At 31.7% G+C, this 23,515-nt stretch overlaps 2 protein-coding genes, 1 long non-coding RNA gene and 1 pseudogene across 3 annotated transcripts; all 4 read left to right on the top strand.

Moving 5' to 3' along the window:
• Positions 1–207: 207 nt before the first annotated feature.
• On the top strand, positions 208–5,796 carry LOC128295190 (uncharacterized). Its single transcript, XR_008285529.1, has 3 exons — positions 208–1,547; positions 1,649–1,691; positions 5,525–5,796. It is a non-coding gene; the product is annotated as an uncharacterized LOC128295190 (long non-coding RNA).
• A 5,705-nt stretch (positions 5,797–11,501) lies between these two features.
• Positions 11,502–13,046, top strand: LOC108459173 (mannan endo-1,4-beta-mannosidase 1-like; annotated as a pseudogene).
• Positions 13,047–13,754: 708 nt separating this feature from the next.
• On the top strand, positions 13,755–14,270 carry LOC108459172 (uncharacterized). The gene is made up of 2 exons (XM_017758529.1): positions 13,755–14,030; positions 14,130–14,270. Exons 1-2 carry the CDS (start codon positions 13,755–13,757, stop codon positions 14,268–14,270), a joined length of 417 nt encoding a protein of 138 aa, XP_017614018.1.
• Positions 14,271–16,233: 1,963 nt separating this feature from the next.
• On the top strand, positions 16,234–16,716 carry LOC108459171 (uncharacterized mitochondrial protein AtMg00810-like). The gene has a single exon (XM_017758528.1). The coding sequence runs from the start codon at positions 16,234–16,236 to the stop codon at positions 16,714–16,716; it is 483 nt and encodes a 160-aa protein (XP_017614017.1).
• The last annotated feature ends 6,799 nt before the right edge of the window (positions 16,717–23,515 follow it).

The raw sequence follows: 23,515 nt of genomic DNA, 5'->3' as shown, positions 1-23,515 counted from the left end.
TTTAACTTTAAATTTAATAATTTTTTACCAATGATTGACTGGGTGTTTATTGATAAAAAACTAAAAATTACAAAGGGTTCAGGCTTGTAAAGATGAGCCGAAAATTCAAATCGGCCTACCTCAGATCTTAAAAACAAAACATTAAAAAAATAAAACATTAAAAAAAATAACAAAACACTAAAAAATAACAAAAGAAAACATAAATAAAGTGAAACGGTGAAAATAAATATGCCTTGAAAAAAGGAAACCTACTCCACCCAGTCAATCTTCCAACGGCTGAAACCCATTAATTGCTCTTGACATTTCTTATCAGCTTTCCCATCTGTTCTCTCCTTTTGACGATAGCGTTTCCCAAGGTTTTCATTGTTTGCTATCTCTTTGTAGACATAAGTTCTCTTCCAGTCTTCTTAGTCTAGATTTCTAGTCCATTGTTCCTCTGCTCTCTTATCACGCTGAATCGGCTCCTCGTTCTCCAGGTGATTTCTCTCGCTATTCTGTAGTGCTTCCTTTGCAATATATGGGCTTTAGTGTTCTCTATTTTCTGTATATGTTTAAACTCAATCTTCTGAAAATATGGTTTCTTGCTCTGGATATCTCTGATAATGGCTCCAATGTTTGAGTAATCTATTGTAGATGATTAACCTTTCTTGATTACTATTAGAGAATCGCCCAGTATTTGGATTTCCTGAAAACCCATTTCGATTCCTAACTTAATTGCTTCTAATCCTGCAAATGCTTCCGCTGCAAACGGAGAAGCAACATTACGATGAATAATCGATTTCGTGGTCAAAACTTCGTTCATCGGACCCCTAACTACCAACCCCGATGTTGATCTGAACTCTCTGTTGTTAAACGCGGCGTCGAACTGGATCTTCATAATCGATACGTCTTCCCCATTTCTTTGATTGTGCCTCGTATGTGATGAAGTCATTTTAACTTTAATCCCTTTGTATTCTGCCACACGATCCTGAATTTTCTGTGCGAGGTCTCTGTTCGTTGTGTGGACCCGTTCATGCAACAGTTGGTTCCTTGAATGCCACAGTATCCATAAGCCATAACAAAAATACCTGCATTGTTCGTTTGTTCCTTGGTTGAAGATCAGGGTGAGCCACTCCCAGAAATCTTGATGCGCAAAAGTTGTGATCCATGATAAATTTAAAAGTTGCCAGACCTCTATTCTTGTGGAACATTGCCAAAAAATATGATGACAATCTTCATTTTCATCACTGCACTGGGGACATCTGGCATTAGTCACTAACCTTCTATGTCGTAAATTGCTCAATGTAGGAATGTAATTCCATGATATGTGCCAGATTATGATTGTAATCTTAGGTGGTAATTGTAGTTTCCATAGTTTACTAAAAAATTCCTTAGCTTCGGCCTGTAACAAATAATAACTAGAATCCAGATTAGCAATTTGTAATAGTTTATAGGCATTATGGACTAAGTATTCCCCTGTTAGTTCGCCCCTCCAGACTTGGAAGTCCTCGTGGGCTGATTCTGATAATGGAATCTGTAAGATTTTGTGAGCTGCCTCCGGGTAAAAGGTATGGTTAATTAGCTCTACCTTCTAGTTTCTAGTCGTACTATCAATAAGATTCGAAACAAGTTCTAATAGCATACTGTCTGACCTATTGTGCCTTTTTAGGCCTTGTTGAAGGAGCCCCTTAGCTGCCCAAATACTCTTACAGGTAAGTGAAGGTAAAGTTCCTAACTGAGACTCTAAAAAAGTTGAATGCGGATAGTATTTTGCTTTTAAAACCCTGGCTAGTAAAGAATTAGGATAATGAATCAAACGCCATCCTTTTTTAACAAGCAACGCAACATTAAATTGACTCAAATTTCGAAAACCAAGGCTACCATTCTCCTTTAAAAAATAAATATTCTTCCAAGTACACCAATGAATTCCACTTTTCCCGTGTCCCTTCTGCCACCAATACTTCGCTATAATACTTTCACGATCACCACATAGAGAATTTGGCAATAGAAAATATGCCATCGTGTAAGTCGAAACTGCTCGGAGAATTGCTTTAATAAAGACTTCTTTACCTCCTTGCGATAAAAACCTGTTACACCAGTTATCAATGCGTTTTTTAAGATGATCCTTCAAGTTCTGAAAGCTTCCTTCTTTCTCCTTCTCACCATATTCAGCAATCCTAGATAATGTTCTGGCTCGGTTAAACTTCGAACACCCAGTAAATTGACAACCATTTGCTTTTCTTCTTCTGAAGTGTTTTTGCTGAAAAATATCGTTAATTTATCGAAATTCATACACTGTCCCGAGCAAAGTCCGTATTCTTGCACTATGTTTTTGAATAAATGCGCTCATTTTCTTGTGGCTTCTCCAAATAAGATGCAATCGTCGGCAAATAGAAGGTGTGAAATCGATGGACCATTCCTGCTAACCTTGACTCCTCTTAGACTTCCTTCTCGCTCTGCTATCCGCAATAGACTAGATAATCCCTCACCACATAAAAGAAATAAAAATGAACTTAATGGATCACCTTGACGAAGCCCTCTGGTTGGTTGAAATTCCTCTCCTAAATGTCCGTTCATAACCACTGAATAAGAAATAGTAGTAACACATTGCATGATAGTCTCTACCCATTTCTTTGCGAAACCCATTCGAAGCATTATCTGTTTTATGAATTCCCACTCGATCCTTTACTCATATCGAGTTTAACTGCCATAAACCCTTTCTTACCCATTCTCTTCTGCTTCAACATATATACAATTTCATATGTTAACAGCACGTTATCAGAAATTAGTCTTTCTGGCACAAAGACACTTTACGCAACATCTATACATTTTTCGATCACTTTTCGAAAGCGGTTTGCAAAAGTCTTTGCCAAAATTTTATAGAGAACATTACAAAGACTAATCGGACGAAAGTGCATCATATTATAAGGGCTAGAATTCTTTGGGATTAGTACAATATGTGTAGAGTTAAGGGATCTAACCTCCATATTACCGTTTAAAAGGTGCAAACAGAAATTGGTAACTTCATCTCCAATAATGTGCCAACATTTCTGATAAAAAAGTCCTGGAAGTCCATCTTCTCCCGGTGCTTTCGTAGACCCCATGTCGAACACTGCCATTTGAATTTCTTCTTTTGAATAATTTGCAGTTAAATGTTTATTATCCTCTTCATGTATGCAACGTTCAATGCCTGACAACAGATGTTCATAAGAATCCCTATGTTTTGTTGAAAAAAGTTGTTGAAAATAAGAGCGAGCGATTCCCTCCATATCCTGTAAGGTCTTCGTTTCTCTGCCATCGTCAGTTATGAATACAATTTTTCTTCTTTCGTTGTGTTGTTTGGCTATGAAAGAATGTCGTATTTTTGTCTTCGAACTTCAACCAATTCAATCTGGCCTTTTGTTCTCGGTACCGCTCATTCTTCTCGATTTCAAAGTTTAACTGTATTTTTGTATCAATCAACTCAGCTAAACTGTTGTCATCTCTATCAGCATCATATAAATCGATTAATTTAGCCGTAAGAACCTTCGTCTTCTTTTGTCGATTTATTTGGATCAGTCCAGCCCATTTGGCCAAGTCCTTCTTCAAATTCTCTAGCTTTTGCATTAAGTCTCCTGAATACATTTCCCAAATTTTCGTAACCTCACTAAGAAAAGAGTCCTCTAGCACCCACCAGGCTTCAAATTTGTAAATTTTGTTCCTCAATCTTTCCCCTACGTTGCTTGTATCAGTTAAAAGAGGACAATGGTCTGAGAAAGAATGTACTAAATGTTGCACTTTCACCTCCAGGAACATGGATACCCATCTCGCATTAGCCACTCCTCTATCCAGCCATTCTCGAATGTTCGTCTCTAGAAGGTTACCTCTTTCCCACGTGAACCATCTACCAGAATATCCTATATCAGACAGTTGACAATCCTCTAGAGTTCTTCGAAATAGATCCATTCTCCTTTCATCCCTAGGTAACCCTTCCTTTTTTTTAGATTCGTACATTATTTCATTGAAATCCCCACAGATAAACCAAGGGATGTCGTCATCAACTTTTAGACTTTTCAGAACATCCCATGAATTATTCCTGTCATGTGCATACGGGGATCCATAAAAACTTGTAAATCTCCATTTAACTTTTAATTCCTTATCCTCGATATCCACATCAATGTGTCTCTTTGAATAAGAGCGAATAATAACCAAAATATCCAATCTTCATCCCAAACATAAACCTCCTCTACTGCCATCTGAATTAACCTCAATACCATTCCCAAAACCATATTTTCGTCGCACTCATTCCATCTGTCTCTTATCAAGTTTTGTCTCCATAAAGAAGACAATTTGGGAATTGTGCGTTTTCAGCAGATGCCGAAGTCTTCGTATCGTCGGTGGTCTCCCCAAACCACGGACATTCCAACTTAAGAGTTTCATTGCGCCCGGTCGGCTTGCCTCTTGGCAGCTACCGATAATAATTGGTTAGCATCCATTAGTCTCCTGCTCCTTACCATTAAGCAGTCCATATCTTCGTTCTCTAAGAAATCGTCCCTCGCTCCTCTAGTTCTCTTTTTTCCCTCTTCTCCAATAATGACACCACCTCCAAGTCGTGATCCATCCTTGTTTGCATCAATTCTGACTGTATTTTTTCCTTTTGACTGTCATAAGATAAGGATCCCCCTTTCAGGCTAAAACCCAATATTGGATCGATAGCCTTCTCACTCTTTCCATTGCTATCTGCATTCCATATTCGATTTCTTGGGGCCTAATTGTTTCTCCTATCCCCTTCATGATTCTCATCATCCTCTTTCCGAAGCCAGATATTATTCATCGATAAAGCTCTACATGACTAGGCACGCAAAGACAGATCCCACCCTAATTCTACAATTTCCACTCTAAGCAGCATTTTAGCTTTACAAAACGAGTCGCTATGCCCCAAACGGCCACAGTAAAAATAGAACAGAGATAATCTCTCATACTTAAATCTGACATATGAACATCTTCCATTAAACAAAACCTATTTTTTCCTTTTTGAAGGTCGTCTGATGTCAATCTGGGCCCTTATACGCATGTAGTTACGATTCTCCTTCCCTAAATTTGTACCATCATACTCCAAAAAATTCCCAAAGAAATTACCCAATTGTACTGCTAATTTTTCAGAAAATAAACCATCAGGGACATCATGAATTTGTATCCAAAAAGGGGTAAATATTAATGGCACCTTTAACGGGTCCTCCCCCAACTGCAATTTGTAAAGAACGAACAAGTGATTGTTAAAAGTCCAAGGTGACCTCTTTATAACTTGCTCCATATCCATTATGTGAAAAAATTGGAATATATACCTTTTATCTCCCAGATCCCGGAACTCCACGGACCAAATGCCACAAATTTGCCATCGTGCTTTTCATGGCTGGAAAGTGGATTATACTGGCTGTTAGGAAGAAACCTACTAGTTGGAATTCGCTCCTGTCTCTTCCTAGGATTAGATCCATTGGAATTTTCAAAATTTCATCCTCTTCTTCATTAAGTGACAAACCTGCTAATGCAATTTCCATTATTGCAGGTATCGAACACCAATCTAAATAATCCTTAATTCAAGCAGTGACTAAAGGCTGATTTGTGAAGAAAGATTTGCAAAAAGACGAAAGAATGCCAGAAAACAAAAGACAAGAAACAAGAAAACCTAGATACTCATGCCAGCGGCGGCAGGCTTTGACTTGCTAGGGTAGCAGACTTTTTTGTAATATTTTTTAGATTTATACATATTTAAATATGTTTATATTAAAAAATTATTTTTAATTGTTTTTATAGATTTTCTAATAGTTTTTAGTCTAATATTTTTAATTTTATTTTAAAATTGTTAAGAAAATTTTAAAAAATTAAAATGATTTTATAACTATAGCTCAAGAACCAAATTAGCTATTAACCCTTTGACTTAAGTGCAACATTATTTTTTTAATAAAAGTTAATAGTCGAGTGACAAAAATATAACAATTTTATAACGTTAGTGACTATTATGTAATTTTTGAAAGTTGAGTGATTGAAATGTAATTAAATAAAGTTTAGGGACAATTGATGTGGTTTACCCAAAAAAATCAAACTTGAAACTAAACAAAAAAACATGTTGATAATTAGCGACAACATTGAGTGTGTTTGGATGAAGAATTTTAAATTTTTTAAGATTTTAAAACGCTAGCCTTTTAGATTTCATCAATTCAAAAGGCTAACAATTATAAATACTCTGTTTGGATAAATAATTGTTTTAAAAAAATAGTTTATTAGATTTTTATGAATTAAAAATAATTATAAAAGAAAAATAGTTATACTAAAGATAAATAATATGAAAAATTCAATATGTATATTATTATATTTCTAAAATATTATAAATAATTTTAATAAAATAAAAATTTTAAAATTATATATTAGAATTAAATAAAATAATTTTTGAAGTTTTATTATTTATCTTATACTAGGACTACATGTATTAAATAAAATAAAATGATAAGGAATTTTGAGAAACTTTTATTTAGGCGGAATTTAAAAGAGAAATTGAACTAAAATTCTTCTAAATTTTTATCGACAGATAAGTAAGCGTTAATAGCAGGTCTAATTCCTCGATAAAAGAGCTCATTTCGAAGCATTTGTCCATCAAGAATGGGGATCACATTGGTGGGAATATAGGCCAATACGTCTCCAGCTTGTGTTTCAATGACGTGTAAGGCGGTCAAGCTACCTGCGCCTGTCTAGTCCGATCGTTAAACTCTTAGAATTTTGAAAACCTTTTTTAAATCCAAACATAGATATTACAAAAGCTTATATGCAAAGCAATTTAAGAAAGGTTTGTAAAAGAAAATTTGGCTAAAGTTTTTACGAAAAATACTTTTAGCATTTTCTGATGTTTATTTCATGTGAAATAAGATGATCAACGTAGAAAGTTTTTCAGTCAATGTAAAATTACCCTTTTAATCCCGTAAAATGTCTTATCAATTTTTTTTCTGTAAGACATTTTCTAAATTGATAAGGCTCTGTTTATCAAATGTCGTTAGACATTTTTTAGCCGATGTTAGCTACGAATTGACATAAAACATAGCACTATCAATAATCAACTGATTCACATTCAATTATCAATTTATACAAAATTTAAATATTATTCAATTTAGTCCCTAAAACCAAGACTAACATAACTTTCGATTTAAAACTTCAAATTGAATTTTGATTTCACTATTATACATTAGGGACCTCCTATTTCTTATTTTTACAGTCAATTTTACATTTTATTCTGTTTAGTTCCTAATGCACGAAACTATCAAATAAGCTTTACAATTTAGTCATTTCTCACATCTAAGCTTAAAATCTATCAATTTAACACCTAAACCTTCAAGAAATCAACAATGAAAACTTTATAAAACTTTAATAGTTTTACAAATTGTTACATGGATTAGCTAATTCAATCTCCCATGACCTCAAATCTATAAAAATTACAAGAAAATAACCAATAACTTACTTGAATTTTGAAGTTAAAAGCTTGAAGCCCTAAGAATGGTGTCTCCCTAATTGTATTCATGTTTTACAATTTTATCATAGATCTAAGCCCCTTTATTCTACTAATTGAATAATAATAAATTTGTAACAGCTAGTTTTTTAGTGGTGTAGGAAACAATGGTTTTGGGGCCACCAAATTCGACGAGTAAGTTTGTAAATATTATTATTTAATATTTACGAGCCAAGTGTGATTTTTAAAAAGGTTTTTGATTTGATAATTTATGTTATATAAGTGATTTATTAAGTTTAAGTGGTTTTAGAAAATGAGGTATTAGAACCTTATTTTTATAAACTGAGCCATAAATATTTTTATAAATATTTACAGAGTGTCATTAAGGTGGTACTAAAGTTCCATTAAAAAATTTTAACGTTTAGATAGTTAATTAATTAAAAAGGACCAAATTAAAAAAAAGTGCATTCTCGGGACTCCATTCCCGTAAATTGGACTAATATTTACGAAGCTAGTTGTGTAGTTAATTAGATTTCAGTTAAGTGTATTTGCATAAATTAAAAGTAATTAGGAATAAGGACTAAATTGCATATAGAGTGAAAGTTGAATTATAGATTAAAGAATAATTAAAGGGACTAAAGAAGTAATTTACCCATTTTTCTTTAAGCGGGATTATATGTAAATTTAATTTATATATATTATATTATAATAAGAAATCTTAATTGTTAAGTATATATATATATTATATTTATAATAAAACAAAAGGAATAAAAGAAAGAAAAGAAAGAAAGCCAAACAAAATTAGAAAGAAAGAGAAAGAGAAAGAATAAAATGAAAGAGAACCCACGACCTAGGGTTTTCAAATTGTTCAAAGTTTAATTGGTTAGTCAATTTAGTCTATTTTTTTTTGTATTTTTTATGTTTTTGGAATCTCGGTACCTAGGGTTAACTGACCCATGTTGAAATTTTAGCATTGATTGAGTTTTTAAATGTTGTTAATGTTGAATAATTTTAGTAATAGGGATTAAATTGATAGATTTTTAAGCTAGAAGTGAAAAAGGATTAAATTGTAGAATAAATTATAAATTTTGAGTAATAGGGACTAAATTAAAAAATTTAAAATTTAGGGGTTTAAGTGAAAATAGGGAGTTAAATTTAGTTTAAAGTGGAATTTGTATGAAAATATAGAATTAAATGTGAAGAATAAAAATTAGTCTCGGTTTTGGGACTAAATTGAAATTTAGGCAAATATTGACTAAAAATTAAAATATTCAAATATTGACTAAAATTAAAATATTCAATATGAAATTGAATTGTGTTATATTGATGAATTTTAATTGTTTTAATTTCGTAGCTAACGTCATACCGAAATCCTCGACTAAAAAAGGGAAAGATAAAGTCAACGTTGAATAGCTCGGAATTCCTGGTCTGTATTTCTATAATCCGAACCTAGTTGTTAATTGTTATAATTCAATTTAATGCATACGATAAGTATTGAGGTGAGTAATTGACATTTGGTAATTGATTGAAATGGATTGAATTGGTAGATGCATATTGAATGTATTAATGTAAAATTTGGGTATTTATTATTATAGATTGAATTTAATTCATGTGTATATATGTAATTATATGAAAAATTAGTATTGGATATTGGCTATATCTGAAATGTGAAATTAAATCCTATTAACTGTATCGGGCTGAGTCGGATATAGATGGCATGCTATAGGATAGAAAGAGTTTAGAGAATTCTTCGACTTCAAGTTGATGAGGCACTGGGTGTCAATTTACTTCGGTTTAACCGATGAGAAACTAGGTGTCAATTTATATAGTGCTGGTAGTAGTTATACTCCGAATTTATCTGATGAGGCACTAGGTGCCAAACCGGTGTGTTGGTTGGATCTGTGTATTCGTCCGAGTCCGAGTCGTGTTAATAGGGGTAATTAAATAAAACGGTACTATGATTGATATTGGATGATATTGTATATGAATTGAAAATGAGATAGTGAATTGAAACATGAAAATGAGAAACATGAATTATGTATTTATGAATTGGAATGGATAATGTTAATGTTTATATGATATGTGGATTAAATTGTGAAACCTTATTATATAGCAAGTAATGGGAATTGAGTGTGGTATAAAATGATGTATTTATGATTTGAGTATTGAATGGCTAATGCCATTGTATGAATAAATGTGATTTTAAATATTCAATTGTGCTTATAATTAATATGTGTATAATAATATTCGGATTATAGAAATACCACTGAGTTTTACTCAGCGTATGGTTTTGTTTTTCGTGTGCAGGTTAGGTACTTAACTTTCAACCGCTGATTCAGCATCCAACAACAATCCCGAACTCAAATGTGGTGATGTCTATTTTTTGTGTCGGCATTTACCTAGGGTGTCTAAATAATAGTTATTTTGTGGATTGATTGTAAATGAGGTTATAACTTTAATGTTAGTTTGTTATATATATATATATATATATATATGTAAACATGTGTTTGTTTTGAAGTCATATCATGGCATCGTAAATTGAATCAAATCTAAATATGTGTATGTGAATTTAAGTTGGTGTTTAAGTGCTTCTGAACTAGGCAAAATGGATTGAATTTGGTTGGTGTTCAAGTGCTTCTGAACTAGGCAAAATGGATTGAATTTGGTAGGTTTATAATTTGGATTTGAATGATGCTTTGATGATATGAATTGATGATATAAATGTGGTACCAACGAGGGCACATTAGTTAAGCACCTAGGATGATTGTTTTGGCATGTTTTGAATGTGTTTGATCATGTTTTGAACAGGTTAAATGAATGGTTACTAAGTTGTTTAATACGCAAGCATGTAGAAAATAGTAAATTGGTTATTTAAGGCACCTTTTAGGTTCACACGGCCAGACACACGGGCATGTGACTCGGCCGTGTGAGACACACAGCTAGCACACGGGCGTGCAAGGACATTTCGAAAGGGGTACATAGCTGTATGAACCTTGCAGCTTTGAAAATTTTTTCTGAGTTTTTAAATTAGTCCCGATTATTTGTAATGCATATTTTGGGCCTCGAAAGCTCGAATAAGGGGCAGTATGTATGAATTTGATTGGCTTCTAATTTGAATAGTATATGTTGTGAAATGTTTGAAATTTCTGTCTGTTTGATCTATAAATTTTGGTAATGCTCTGAAACCCTATTCCAGCGAAGGATACAGGTTAGAGATGTTACAAAATTAGCTTTTATTTAATCTTTATTCTAATATTTTTAAGCTAATTTATTATTATTCAAACAAATACTATAGTCATCATGTGGTGTACTACTAAATATGCACTTGGATAATATTATTAATTTAATGTTATATAGTACTAATGTGGTTTGGAAGCTAATTTATTATTATTCAATCTTCGTTTTTTGTTTTTTTTATAACACAATCATGAATCATCTGTTCACTTTGATTGTTTTCAATTTATAATTGTTAATATTCTAGCTTAATAATTGAGTAATATTACATATTTAATTTAATATATTTATTTATAAATAAATCATGGTAATATATGCCAAAACAATGCAAAATATAGATTTATAGATATAAAATAAACTCAATTAAACAATGAAAAGATAAGAAAACCTTAAATGTATGTTTGTTTCATTAAAATAGCTTTTATGAAGTATTTTCAAGAAATCATCAAATAATAGAAAATATTTTACAATAAAAAATCATTTATAGTGAAACAAATGGAGCCTTAATGATAATTGTGAGAAAAGATTAAAATCTATATAAAGAAATGATAAATATATTGGAATAGATAATTCTTTTTAAATAAATTTTTATAAGGATAAGTATAATACTAAAATGATTATTACGTGAAGAAAATTTTTAAAAATGTCTTAATCCAAAAATAATGATAAACATATTTGAATATGTAAATTTTTTATAATAAATTTGCACCAGGCAATATTACAACTAATTCATTTTCATTTTCACGAATTAAAACTTCTTCAAAGTTTGTGTGTGCAAATATTTTGAAAGAAAAAAAAAAGTTTGGATGTGCAAATGGATTTAAGTCATTGTTTCATCCGGTTAACCTTGATGATTCTAATATTACAGTGCAGGATTTGTTTTATTGGATGTTTGGCTGATTGTAGCGGCTTCGTTGGAACAACAGGAACTAGTTTTATTGTGAATGGAAAGCCTATATATTTAAATGGTTTTAATTCTTATTGGTCCATGATGTTTGCTGTTGATTATTCTACAAGGAACAAGGTTATTGATGCTTTCCAGAAGCTTTCGAGACTGGCCTGAATGTGGCAAGAATTTGGGCTTTTGACGATGGTGATCACAAGCCTCTCCAGAGTTCACCTGGTTCTTATAATGAAGAGGTTTTCAAGGTAATTAACATAAATTTCTTCTTTTGACTTCTTTTCAAGGTTATAAAATTGATGGTTGGTGGTTGTTGTTTAGGGATTGGACTTTGTTATAGCCAAAGCTCAGAAGTTGGGAATTTACATGATTCTGAGTTAAGTGAATAACGGGAAAGATTATGGAGGAAAAGCTAAATATGTTGAATGGGCAAATCAACACTATCATAACATTAATCCTAACATTCGCAACCTAATCGAAGATGATTTTTTTATAGATTCTCTTACCAAAAAGTACTATAAAAATCATGTTAAGGTACGTTATTGTCGCTTTCTTTTCTGAATTGGAGACGAAGATCTTTAATTTTTAAAAGTTAAATAATGATGATTGCAGGCCGTGCTGACAAGAAACAATACGATTACTAGAGTAGTATATAAAGACGACCCTACCATTCTTGCTTGGGAACTCATGAGCGAGCCTCGTTGCCCTAGTGACCCCACTGGATCTAATCTTCAAGTTTTTACACGTTGCCTCTTCATTTCTACCTAATTTTGCATGGTATGATATCCTTTTTCTCTATTTATAGGATTGGTTAAAAGAAATGGCTGTGTATGTGAAGTCCATTGACAACAAACATTTAAAGGAAATAGGACTAGAAGGATTTTATAGGGAATCCAGACAATAGTACAATCCAAATTCAAATCTCGATGGGACTGATTTCATTGCCAAAAATCAGATCCCTGACATCGATTTTGTTACTATTCATATCTACCCAGAGTCTTGGTAATATCTCTATCTTTGTCTTTCTCCAAAGCCCAGTATTGTGGGGAATTTTAATTTTTTTTTATTTTTTTCCTTTAATCTTACTGCAGGTTACCATCAACAAATAAAACTGAAGCGGAACAACTTGCTTTTGTGGACAAATGGATCGAATCTCATGTGTTGGACTCTAATGCAGTGCTGGAAAAACCAATTGTGATATCAGAGTTTGGGAAGTCGTATAAGTTAGAAGCGTATAATCTAGATAAGAGAAACAAGTATTCCCAGAAGATATACGATGATGTATACAACAGTGCCAAGTTGGGAGGACCATTTGTTGGTGGGCTGTTTTGGCAACTAATGACATCTAGAATGGATAATATGGCAGATGGCTATAACGTTGTTTTGGAACAAAGTCCTTCAACTGCTTCTATCATTGCTGAGCAGTCTAAAAGGCTATCGTCTCTTAGTTTGTATTAATATTTATGTATAACATACGAATTAGATGGTTCATCAAATGAATAATTGTTGGATGTTTGTCTTCTTCAATAGTAAGAGGTTCACACTAAGAGAGTAGCGACAGCCTTATTCAGTAAGAGTGTATCTTGCTATTTTTAATGAATGAAAGCTATATGCACATAATTCTTGATAAATGTCTTCTTTTCATATTTAATGAATATTTTTGGAGTCAGGTGTCATTTTGACGAGCTTTACAAGTGTTGTATGAAGCATGGCGGAATCTTTGTCCTCGGCGAAATTTTTGATACAGTGAGTGAATAACAACCACGAAGGCTTCATGGTTTCTTGCTGCTCCTGCAATTCCAAATTTGTCTTGCTCATCAAACACTGCATCAAAATTGACTATCTATAAATCCCCAGTAGTAGCCAAATGTTGAAGATTTGCTTCAGTTATCATAATCTAGCTATTTTTAGATATAATCATAATTTTGATTTATTTCAAAATTTTTAGAGATTTTTGTTAAAGATTATGATTCTGTTATTAGCCTATTTTTAATTAGTAGTTGTTAACTTGTTTACTATATAAACAACTAGTTTCAGTTCCATAAAACACACATTTTTCATTTCAATTACTTGACTTCTCAGTTCAGTTTTCTTTTTTGATAAAATACCAACAATTGGTAATCAGCGCTTTCTTTTCGAGGGACCTGTGTTAGTGTTTGCTGCATTATGGAAGCTGAAACTAATTTCTCTTTGATTGCGCCGCCTATTTTTGATGGAGATAATTATCAGATTTGGACAGTGCGAATGGAAACTTACCTGGAGGCTATAGATATTTGGGAACCCATGGAAGAAGACTACGAGATTCCTACATTGCCTACTAGCCCCACCGTGGCACAGATCAAAACACAAAAAGAAAAGAAGAAAAGGAAATCAAAGGCAAAAACCTGCTTGTTTACTGCAGTTTCACCAACTATTTTCACAAGAATTATGTCTCTAAAGGAAGTAAAGGAGATATGAGATTATCTCAAAACTGAGTACTAGGGAGACGAAAGTATTCGCGATATGCAAGTGTTGAATCTTATATGTGATTTTGAGCTGCAGAAGATGAAGGAGATTGAGACAGTCAATGAGTATTCTGAAAGGCTTATTAACATAGTTAATAAGGTCAAGTTGCTAGGTTCATCTCTAGCAGATTCAAGGATTGTGGAGAAAATTCTTGTAACAATACCTGAAAGGTTTTAGGCTACCATCACCACCTTAGAGAACACGAAGGATATGTCAAAGATTACTTTGGCAGAACTCTTAAGTGCTTTACAAGCACAAAAGCAAAGGCGTATAATGAGGCAAGAAGGGGCTGTCGAAGGTGCTCTACTAATTAAGCATCAAGATGATGGAAAGAACAGGAGGTCAAAGAACAAAAAGTTTCACGTTGCGAGTGGAGACAGATCTAATTTTGGGAACAAAAGTAAAATTGGAAATAGAAGATCAGGAGTAAAAAAAGATTATCCTCCATGTCAACATTGAGGCAAGAAAGGTCACCCTCTTTTCAAATGCTGGAAAAGACTAAATGCAAAGTGTAGTAAGTGTAACCAAATGACACATGAAGTTGTTATTTGTAAGTAAAAAAATCAGCAACAAGGAGATGAAGTCCAAAAAAAGGGCAATTGATCTTCCAGAACTTGATGATCACATATCGGCATGTAAGGCTTGTCAATTTAGAAAGCAAAATAGAAAACCATTTCCTAAGACAGCATGGAGAACCACTTGTAAGTTGTAGTTGATTCACACAAACATTTCTGGACCTCAAAGAACTCCTTCATTAGCAGGTAGTCGGTATTATGTTGCTTTTATTGATGATTTTATAAGAATGTGTTGGATTTTCTTCTTAAAATTCAAGTCAAAAGTGGCTGGAGTATCCTGAAAATTCAAGAAGACTGTGGAAAATCAAAGTTGCAACCACATTCAAATATTAAGGTCCGATAACGGTAATGAGTATACATAAAAAAATTTCAATACATTTTGTGAAGAAGCTGGCATTGAGCATCAATTAACAGCTCCCTATACTCCGCAACAGAATGAAGTTAGTAAAAAGCGAAACAAATACATCTTGACATGACCAGATGTATGTTGCATGAGAAAAAATAACCCAAAAAGTTCTAGGCAAAAGCAGCTTATACCACAGTTTTCCTACAGAATAGATTGCCTACAAAAGCGATCAATGATCAAACACCCTATGAGGCTTGGTATGGTCATAAACCATCTTTAAATTTGCCCAAAATATTTGGTTGTTTGTACTTCACTCACGTTCCTCAGATCAAGAAAGACAAGTTAGACAAAAAGGCACTTCCAAGAGTCTTTATCGGCTATAGCATTGTTGCAAAAGCTTACAAAATTTTCCAACCACAGTCTGGGAAAATTGTTATAAGCAGAGATGTTCATTTCTTGGAAAATGAAAAGTGGAACTGGGATTAGAAAAGTGGCCAAAACACAACAGATTTGAAGCTTCAACCACAGATAAAGATAAAAATTAGCTGAATGAGTTGGTGGATGATATTCCAACAAGGGGTACTAGATTGCTCACTGACATTTATGCAAGATGTAATATAGTTGTTTGTGAACCTGCAGATTTTGCTACAGTAATGAAGAACATAAAATGGGTGGTTGCAATGAAGGAGGAGTTGTCCATGATTGAGAAAAACAAAACATAGGAGTTGGTTGATCAACCCTATGATAGGAAGGTGATTGGAGTCAGATGGGTGTACAAAACCAAGCTTAATGTTGATAGCTCAATCAACAAGCACAGAGCAAGACTTGTGATCAAAGGCTATGCACAATTTTTTGGCGTGGACTATTCAGACACTTTCGCACCAGTTGCTCGTTTAGACACCATAAGACTTTTACTTGTTGTAGCTGCTCAAATGAATTGGAGAGTGTATCAGCTTGATGTAAAATCAACCTTTTTAAATGGCATTTTGCAGGAAGAAATTTATGTTGAACAATCTGAAGGTTTTGTGAAGAAATGAGAGGAAAATAAGGTGTTTCTTTTCAAGAAGGCTCTTTATGGACTGAAACAAGCTCCAAGAGCTTGGTACGGTAAGATGATCATTTGTTGAGCTTGGATTTTGAAAAAAATCTATACGAGACCACTCTTTATGTTAAACGTCAGAATAATGATATTTTGATAGTCTCTAATGATCTCTTGTTAATGGGAAATGATGCACGGTTGCTTAAGGAATTCAAGCAAGAGATGATGAAGGTTTTTGAGATGACAGATCTCGGATTGATGTCTTTTTCCCTTGGAATGGAAATTAAGCAGGCTGAGCATGAAGTATTTATCTACCAGAAGAAATATTCCAAGGAAATCTTGAAGAAATTCAAGCTTGAAGAGTGCAAGGAAGTAAGCACTCCTATGAGTCAAAAGGAGAAGCTGTGTAAAGAAGATGGAGCTGATAAAGTTGATAAGGGATATTTTAGAAGTTTGATTGGTTGCTTAATGTATCTTACAGCAACACGTCCTGATATTTTAAATGCTGTAAGTATTTTGTCACGATTTATGCATTGTGCCAGTGAATTGCAGCTCAGGGCTGCCAAAAGAGTAGTTCATTATATCAAAGGCACGAGTAATTTTGGTGTTAAATTCACAAGAAACAAGGAGTTCAAGCTTGTTGGCTTTTCTGATAGTGATTAGGGAGGTTCCATTGATGACATGAGGAGTATATCAGGCTATTGTTTTACTTTTGGATCTGGTGTCTTTTCATGGAGCTCGAAGAAGTAAGAAACTGTGGCACAATCCACTGCAGAAGTAGAATTTGTTGTTGTAGTAGCCACTGTTAATCAAGCTTTGTGTTTGAGAAAATTATTAAGTGATCTTAACCTTGAACAGAAGGAAAGCACAAAGATTTTCGTTGATAATCAAGCTGCCATTGCAATTTCTCATAATCCAGTATTTCATGGAAAGACTAAGCATTTCAACATTAAGCTTTTCTTTTTGAAGGAAGTGCAAAAATAAAGTAACATTATACTGGTTCATTACAAAATAGAGGAGCAGGTTGCAGATATCTTCACCAAGTCGCTCCTAGTAAGCAAATTTGAAGTTTTGAGAACAACACTTGGTGTTTGCAGCAACTGAAGCAAGGAGGAGTGTTAAAGATTTGCTTCAGTTATCATAATCTAGCTATTTTTATATATAATCATAATTTTGATTTATTTCAGATTTGTTAGAGATTTTTGTTAAAGATTATGATTCTGTTATTAGCCTATTTTTAGTTAGTAGTTGTTAACTAGTTTACCATATAAACAACTAGTTTCAGTTCAATAAAACACACCTTTTTCATTTCAATTACTTAACTTAGTTCAATTTTCTTCATCATTTTGTTTTTCTTTTCTGATAAAATACCAACACCAAAGCATAGCCCATTTACAAGCTTGACCTCCTGTTGGGTTTTTGACAGCAGAGGAAGAAAAAGAGAACAGAACAAGACAATGAAACAGGATGCAAGAAAAAATTTTACTTGCTCACAAATGTGCAGCAAGGGAGCTTATGGCTGATAGCTCATTTTGCTCTATTTTTTAATAAGAAAAACAATACATTTATAACCAAATACATCACCAAATGCTACCTACTACCACTAATCATACTTTGAAACAAGTAAAACTTAACTTGCACACAAGCTGATTATGTTAATCAACACCTAAAAACATCAAACCAATACCAACTTAGTTCATTTTCAACTAAGTAACTTAACAAAGTAACTAAACAACCTTGTTGATACAACAAGCTGCTGCAGCATGTTTACAAATTGCATGTACTTCATCAGGAGATATTACAGCAGCATGGTTGGCCAATTTTCAACACCTCCTAACAAATTTCTAGTTGTCCATAGTTCATAGCCTTAAAGTTTGCCTTTCCTGAGCCAATAGCAGTTGGCTTGAACCAATCAACCTCATTCTAGAGTTCATTAAATTGAATTTTTTTGGTAAAAAGTTGCTGTATTGTAATGTTTCCTTTGAAATGGCACAGTCTGTCAGATTCTATTGTAGCAGTGCTATGATTAAAATATGTAAGTTGTAATTTGAAATTTATTTCTTTTATTTTTATTTTTAAAATTTTTATTTTATTGTTTTTAGAATTATTAATCGTTTTATTAAATTCCTTCCTTGATATTTTTTAAATACAAAATATTCACTTGGTAGTGATGTGATAAAAATTGATAATAAATTTTTTTATCGATGTTAACAATTGAACTTGTATTTTAAATTGAAAAGTTAAAGGATAAAAATTCTTTAAAATAAAAGTAAAAAAACTAAATTTCATATACACGCATACAAGGATTTGGAACATATTTTAACTTAATAACATCGTGTTAGATTTTGACAAAAAAATCATGATAGATAGTGATTCAAACTCTAGTTCATGACTAATTTTATTTGATAAGTTAATATTTATATTATGAGAACTTTAGGAAAAATAATTTTATTTAACATTAATCTCATTATAGGTTCTTATCATATTTGTTCTTTTTATATAATACCTACGTCCTTTTGCAATTGAAAGTGATATCGATGTCAATCTAAGACTCAAACGACGATATAATTGAATTTTTAGCAATCAAGTAATAAACATATAAATATAAAGTAGGTTTTTAGAATAATACTTTTTTTCCTTTATTTTATTTCATTTTCTTTATCTTTCCTCTTTATTCTCTCTTTTCTTTTCCTTTGGTAAACATTAACCTCCATAAATCGTCATTGTCGCCACCAAAAGACTTATTTCCTTCCTCTCTCTTCAAATCTTGACATAGTTAGATTAGTTGAAGGAAATGGTTGGTGTTTGGGAAGATTGTGGAGGAAGGACTTGAGCAGGGTGAAGATTGATCAAGATGGTATTGAAGGACCCCCTCTCCTGGGTGTGTTTTTTTATTCTTTATAGGAGGTGTCGTTGTATGCAAAGGAGAAGGAGTCAGGGATAGCACAGTACGACGGCTACTGGTAGGGTTAGGCTGATGGGATGGTGGTAGATGGGTAAGAGATGCTCGATTTTAACTTGACTAGCAGGTGTAGGGGTTTAGGGACCAAATTTTATCTTCTAAATAAAGTTTTATTACAATAAATATGATTTAAATTAATTTATTAATTATATTATTAGTCTTAAAAAAACAACTAAAAGTTTAACGATCAAATGAATGCTTGTACACAAGATGATAAAAGTACTATAGGGACTCTTATAGAAAAAGTCAAATTATATTTTGCTTCCTCTTCTAAAAATATAAACAAATTAGTCATTGTACATTAGATCAAAGAACATATTAGTTTTTCTGTTAAAAATTTCATTTGTTTTACTGTTAAATGGTGATGTGGTTGACGAAGCAACTAGACAACAATACCTAATGTGCCACGTATACCATTTTGTCACATCAACAAATACTTAAAATTTAAAAAATCCTAAAAATAAATAAAATTTTTAATAATTATTTGAAAAATCACATCTAAGATGAACTTGGAGAAATAGTTGTCCAAGTTCAAATGAACTTGGATAAATAGTTGCTCAAGTTCATCTTAAACATAGTCTTTTAAATAATTATATAAAACTATTTAAAAATTATAGAGAATTGTATGTGTTTTTTTAATTATTAAAATTATTGAAAACAACATCCGAATGAACTTAGATAAATAATTATCTAGGTTCAAATGAGCCAGGCAACAATTTACTCAAACTCATTATTGAGTGACTTTTAAATAATTATAAAAAATATTTAAAGGAATTATAAGAAGTTATAAATAATTATTTTATTTAAAAATGTTACGAAAAGTTACTATTATATATGTATTGGAATTATAAAAATCATAAAAATATTAAAATTTATTAGAAATTAATAATATAGAGCTGATTAACTTGGTTAAATAAATATACCAATTTGATTAAGAAGTTGTATATGTGTACTTATATGTATATGTATATTTGAATTTTGTAAACAGGCTATATGTGTACATACATATATATATATATATATATATATATATATATTTATCATTTTTAATAATTTTAATAATCATTTATAGTTTTTTTTAAAATTAAATAATTTTTAATATTTGAAAATTATACAAAATATTAATATTATTAAATATTAAAAAGTAAAATGATTTTTATATGTATATGTATATGTATACGTATATGTATATGTATATGTATAGTTTTAAATATTTTTATATTTTTATAATTATTTGATAATTATTTAAGAAACCATTATCGAGGTTCATTTTCAACATTATTTTTAAATAACTTATTAATATGTAATAATATTATTATTTTATATAATTTTTATTTTATAATTATTTCAAAAATATCATGTAGAGGATGAATTTGGACAATTGATTGTCCAAATTCTAAAGAATATAGATAATCATTTGTCTATAATCATCCTGAATATTGTTTTAAATAATTATAAAAAATATTATTTATCTTTTAGGATCTTTTAATTTTTTTAAATCTTGTAACGTTAGCTTGAGATAAACATGACATGTTAAGTGTCACTGTCTAGTTGCACTTTCAGTCACGTTAGAAATGAATGTAATTTAAAAAAAAAATGAGCAGTTCACTCTTAAATCTAACGTACATAAACTAATTTACCCTTTTTTTAGCAATGAGGTAAAATACAATCTAACTCCAAGTAAAAAAAGACCACTATAATACTTTTAAGTATACAAAATCTTTACTACTCCACCTATAGTTCATTAAATGAATTACCTCTTTATATAAATATTTTACTTTCACCCATGTGACATAATTTTAGTATTATTAGTATTATGTAATAAATCATTTCTAAAATTTATAGAATTAATTTACAATATTTGAATTAATATATTATATAATTAAAAAATTTAAAGTAAATTTGAATAATTGTTAATTCTATATATTTATTATTCACAATAATTGTATTAAAAATAGGGTATACTACTTAAATTGTAACAACCCCTACCCGTATTTGTCGCTGCAATAGAGTACGAGGCATTACCGAGAAGCACGAAACACTTATAGATACTTTAAATACATTTTCATAACAACTTGTCTCGATTTCATACTATTTCGTATTTAAGCTTTATTCACTAAAGTCTTTAAAATATCATCTTTATGCAAATAACACACATGAGGTACATAATTCCGTAGTTATAAATGAACACATTTATCAAACATATTCCATGTTTTTATATATATATCATAGTCTCAAATTTACATGTATCAATTACCATCACTTCCTCGTATTTCAGACAAATACGTGTAACAATTCATAAATATGCAATTCACTAACTCTTCCTGCCAATCACGATTTAAATTGCCAAATCACTTATTGAGCCCAATTTCAATGTACACTAAAATCTATCATATAAATTTGGATGTACGTATTCATTAATAAATTCCATATACAGATATCATCATCTCTTATTTCCACATACATTTACTTTCCACATTCATGAATTCAAATAGCATATACAAGACATACCAATGTATTTCAGGTACGTTTTCATGATATTTCATTTCAAACTCAGATTATTTCATACTAGAAGTTTTCTCATTAACTCATTTGGAATACCAATTCATACGGATAATACACTCAAGGCGTAGAAATATATAATCATAAATGAACTCATTCATCAATCGGGTTTTATGCTCATGTCTCATTAACTCGTATTTCCTTATGTCACATAATTCCATGTAATACTTACTAAACTTTTTCAAATTAGTGAACATCTTACGGAATTGGTCTGCACCGGTATGCACTGAATTTCACTGACAATCACTGATGCCATAGCATAGCTATGGTCTTTTCACTAGAATGCCATAGCTCAGCTATGGTCTTACATTTTATACACATATCACACCGATGTCTTATCCCAGATATGGTCTTACACAGAAATCACTTGTCACTTGTAGCCGAAGCTATCACTATTCACTGATCAGGTAGCCGGAGCTACCATTTTTCACTAATCAAGTAGCCGATGATCAGGTAGCCGAAGCTACCACTTTTCATTGATCAGGTAGCCGAAGCTACCACTTTTTACTTGCCATTTGTCCTTGATTAGAAAAGTGTAGCTGAAGCTATCACTTATCACTTTCATTTGTCCTTGATCAGATAAGTGTAGCCGAAGCTATCACTTATCACTTTCACTTATCCTTGATCAAATAAGTGTAGCCGAAGCTATCACTTATCACTTTCATTTGTCCTTGATCAGATAAGTGTAGCCGAAGCTATCACTTATCACTTTCATTTGTCCTTGATCAGATAAGTGTAGCCGAAGCTATCACTTATCACTTTCACTTGTCATTGATCAGATAAGTGTAGCCGAAGCTATCACTTATCACTTGTTGCCATGGTCCAACCATGGTCTTTTCCTTCAATTCATCTTGTCACTGAATTGTAATGCTCAATTTGATCATTTATTCAATTTTCATGTTTTTACATTATTCGCGATTTTATCATCAATACATATAAAATAACACATCATGAAATTCATAAAATTAACAAATGATCACTAAAATTTAGTTATACAAACTCACAAGTACGATTTTTGTATTATAACGATATTCATAATTTCATAATAAATATTCAAAATAAAACATTATATCATTTCTAATTCAACATTTATCAATTATAATCGGGCATGTGATCAAGTCATTCATATATATATATTTACTTTTCCTCCTCCTCCTCTCCATCCACATCCTTAGTATAAATAACACACTTGTAAGTAACATCATCATAATTTTCACTATTTACTTATGTGAATATTCAAGCTGTCCATCCGTGTCATAGTCACTAAATCATTTTTATCTTGAGCTACAGAACTAGAAATTAAGATCCATAAATTTTCCCAGAAACTAGACTCATATGTTTTCTTGCCATAAAAATTTCATAATTTTTGGTTAGGCCAATTAATACAGTTTATTCATTGAAGTCTCCCCTGTTCTGCTGTCTGACAGTTCCGACCCTTCTTCACTAAAAATTAATTATCTTCTCGTACAGAATTCGAATGATGTCCACTTTTGTTTTTATTGAAAATAGACTCATTCAGGATTCTAAACATATAAATTTAAGCCCCTAATTGTTTTTATCCAATTTTTGATGATTTTTCAAATTCAGAACAGGGGAACCCGAAATCATTCTGACCTTGTCTCACAAAATTTATCATATCTCATGATTTACAATTCCATTGCTTACATAATTTCTTCTATAAGAAACTAGACTCAATAAGATTTAATTTCATATTTTATTCATTCTCTAATTCCATTTCTAAAATTTTTGGTGATTTTTAAAAGTTAGACTACTGCTACTGTCCAAAACAGTTTTAGTGCAAAGTGTTGATTTCCATTTTTCCCCAAATTTCACAATTCATACAATTCAGTCCTTACTCAATTAACCCCTCAATTCAGATAATTTTCTCAATTAATACTTTTCCTAGACAGTAGAAGTTATTTCATAACTATTGAAATT

Source organism: Gossypium arboreum, chromosome 7 (assembly GCF_025698485.1).
Source record: "Gossypium arboreum isolate Shixiya-1 chromosome 7, ASM2569848v2, whole genome shotgun sequence".
NCBI classification, from domain to species: Eukaryota; Viridiplantae; Streptophyta; class Magnoliopsida; order Malvales; family Malvaceae; genus Gossypium; species Gossypium arboreum.
Note: the sequence above shows the minus strand (reverse complement) of the source record. Positions and strands in the feature narration are given on the sequence as shown.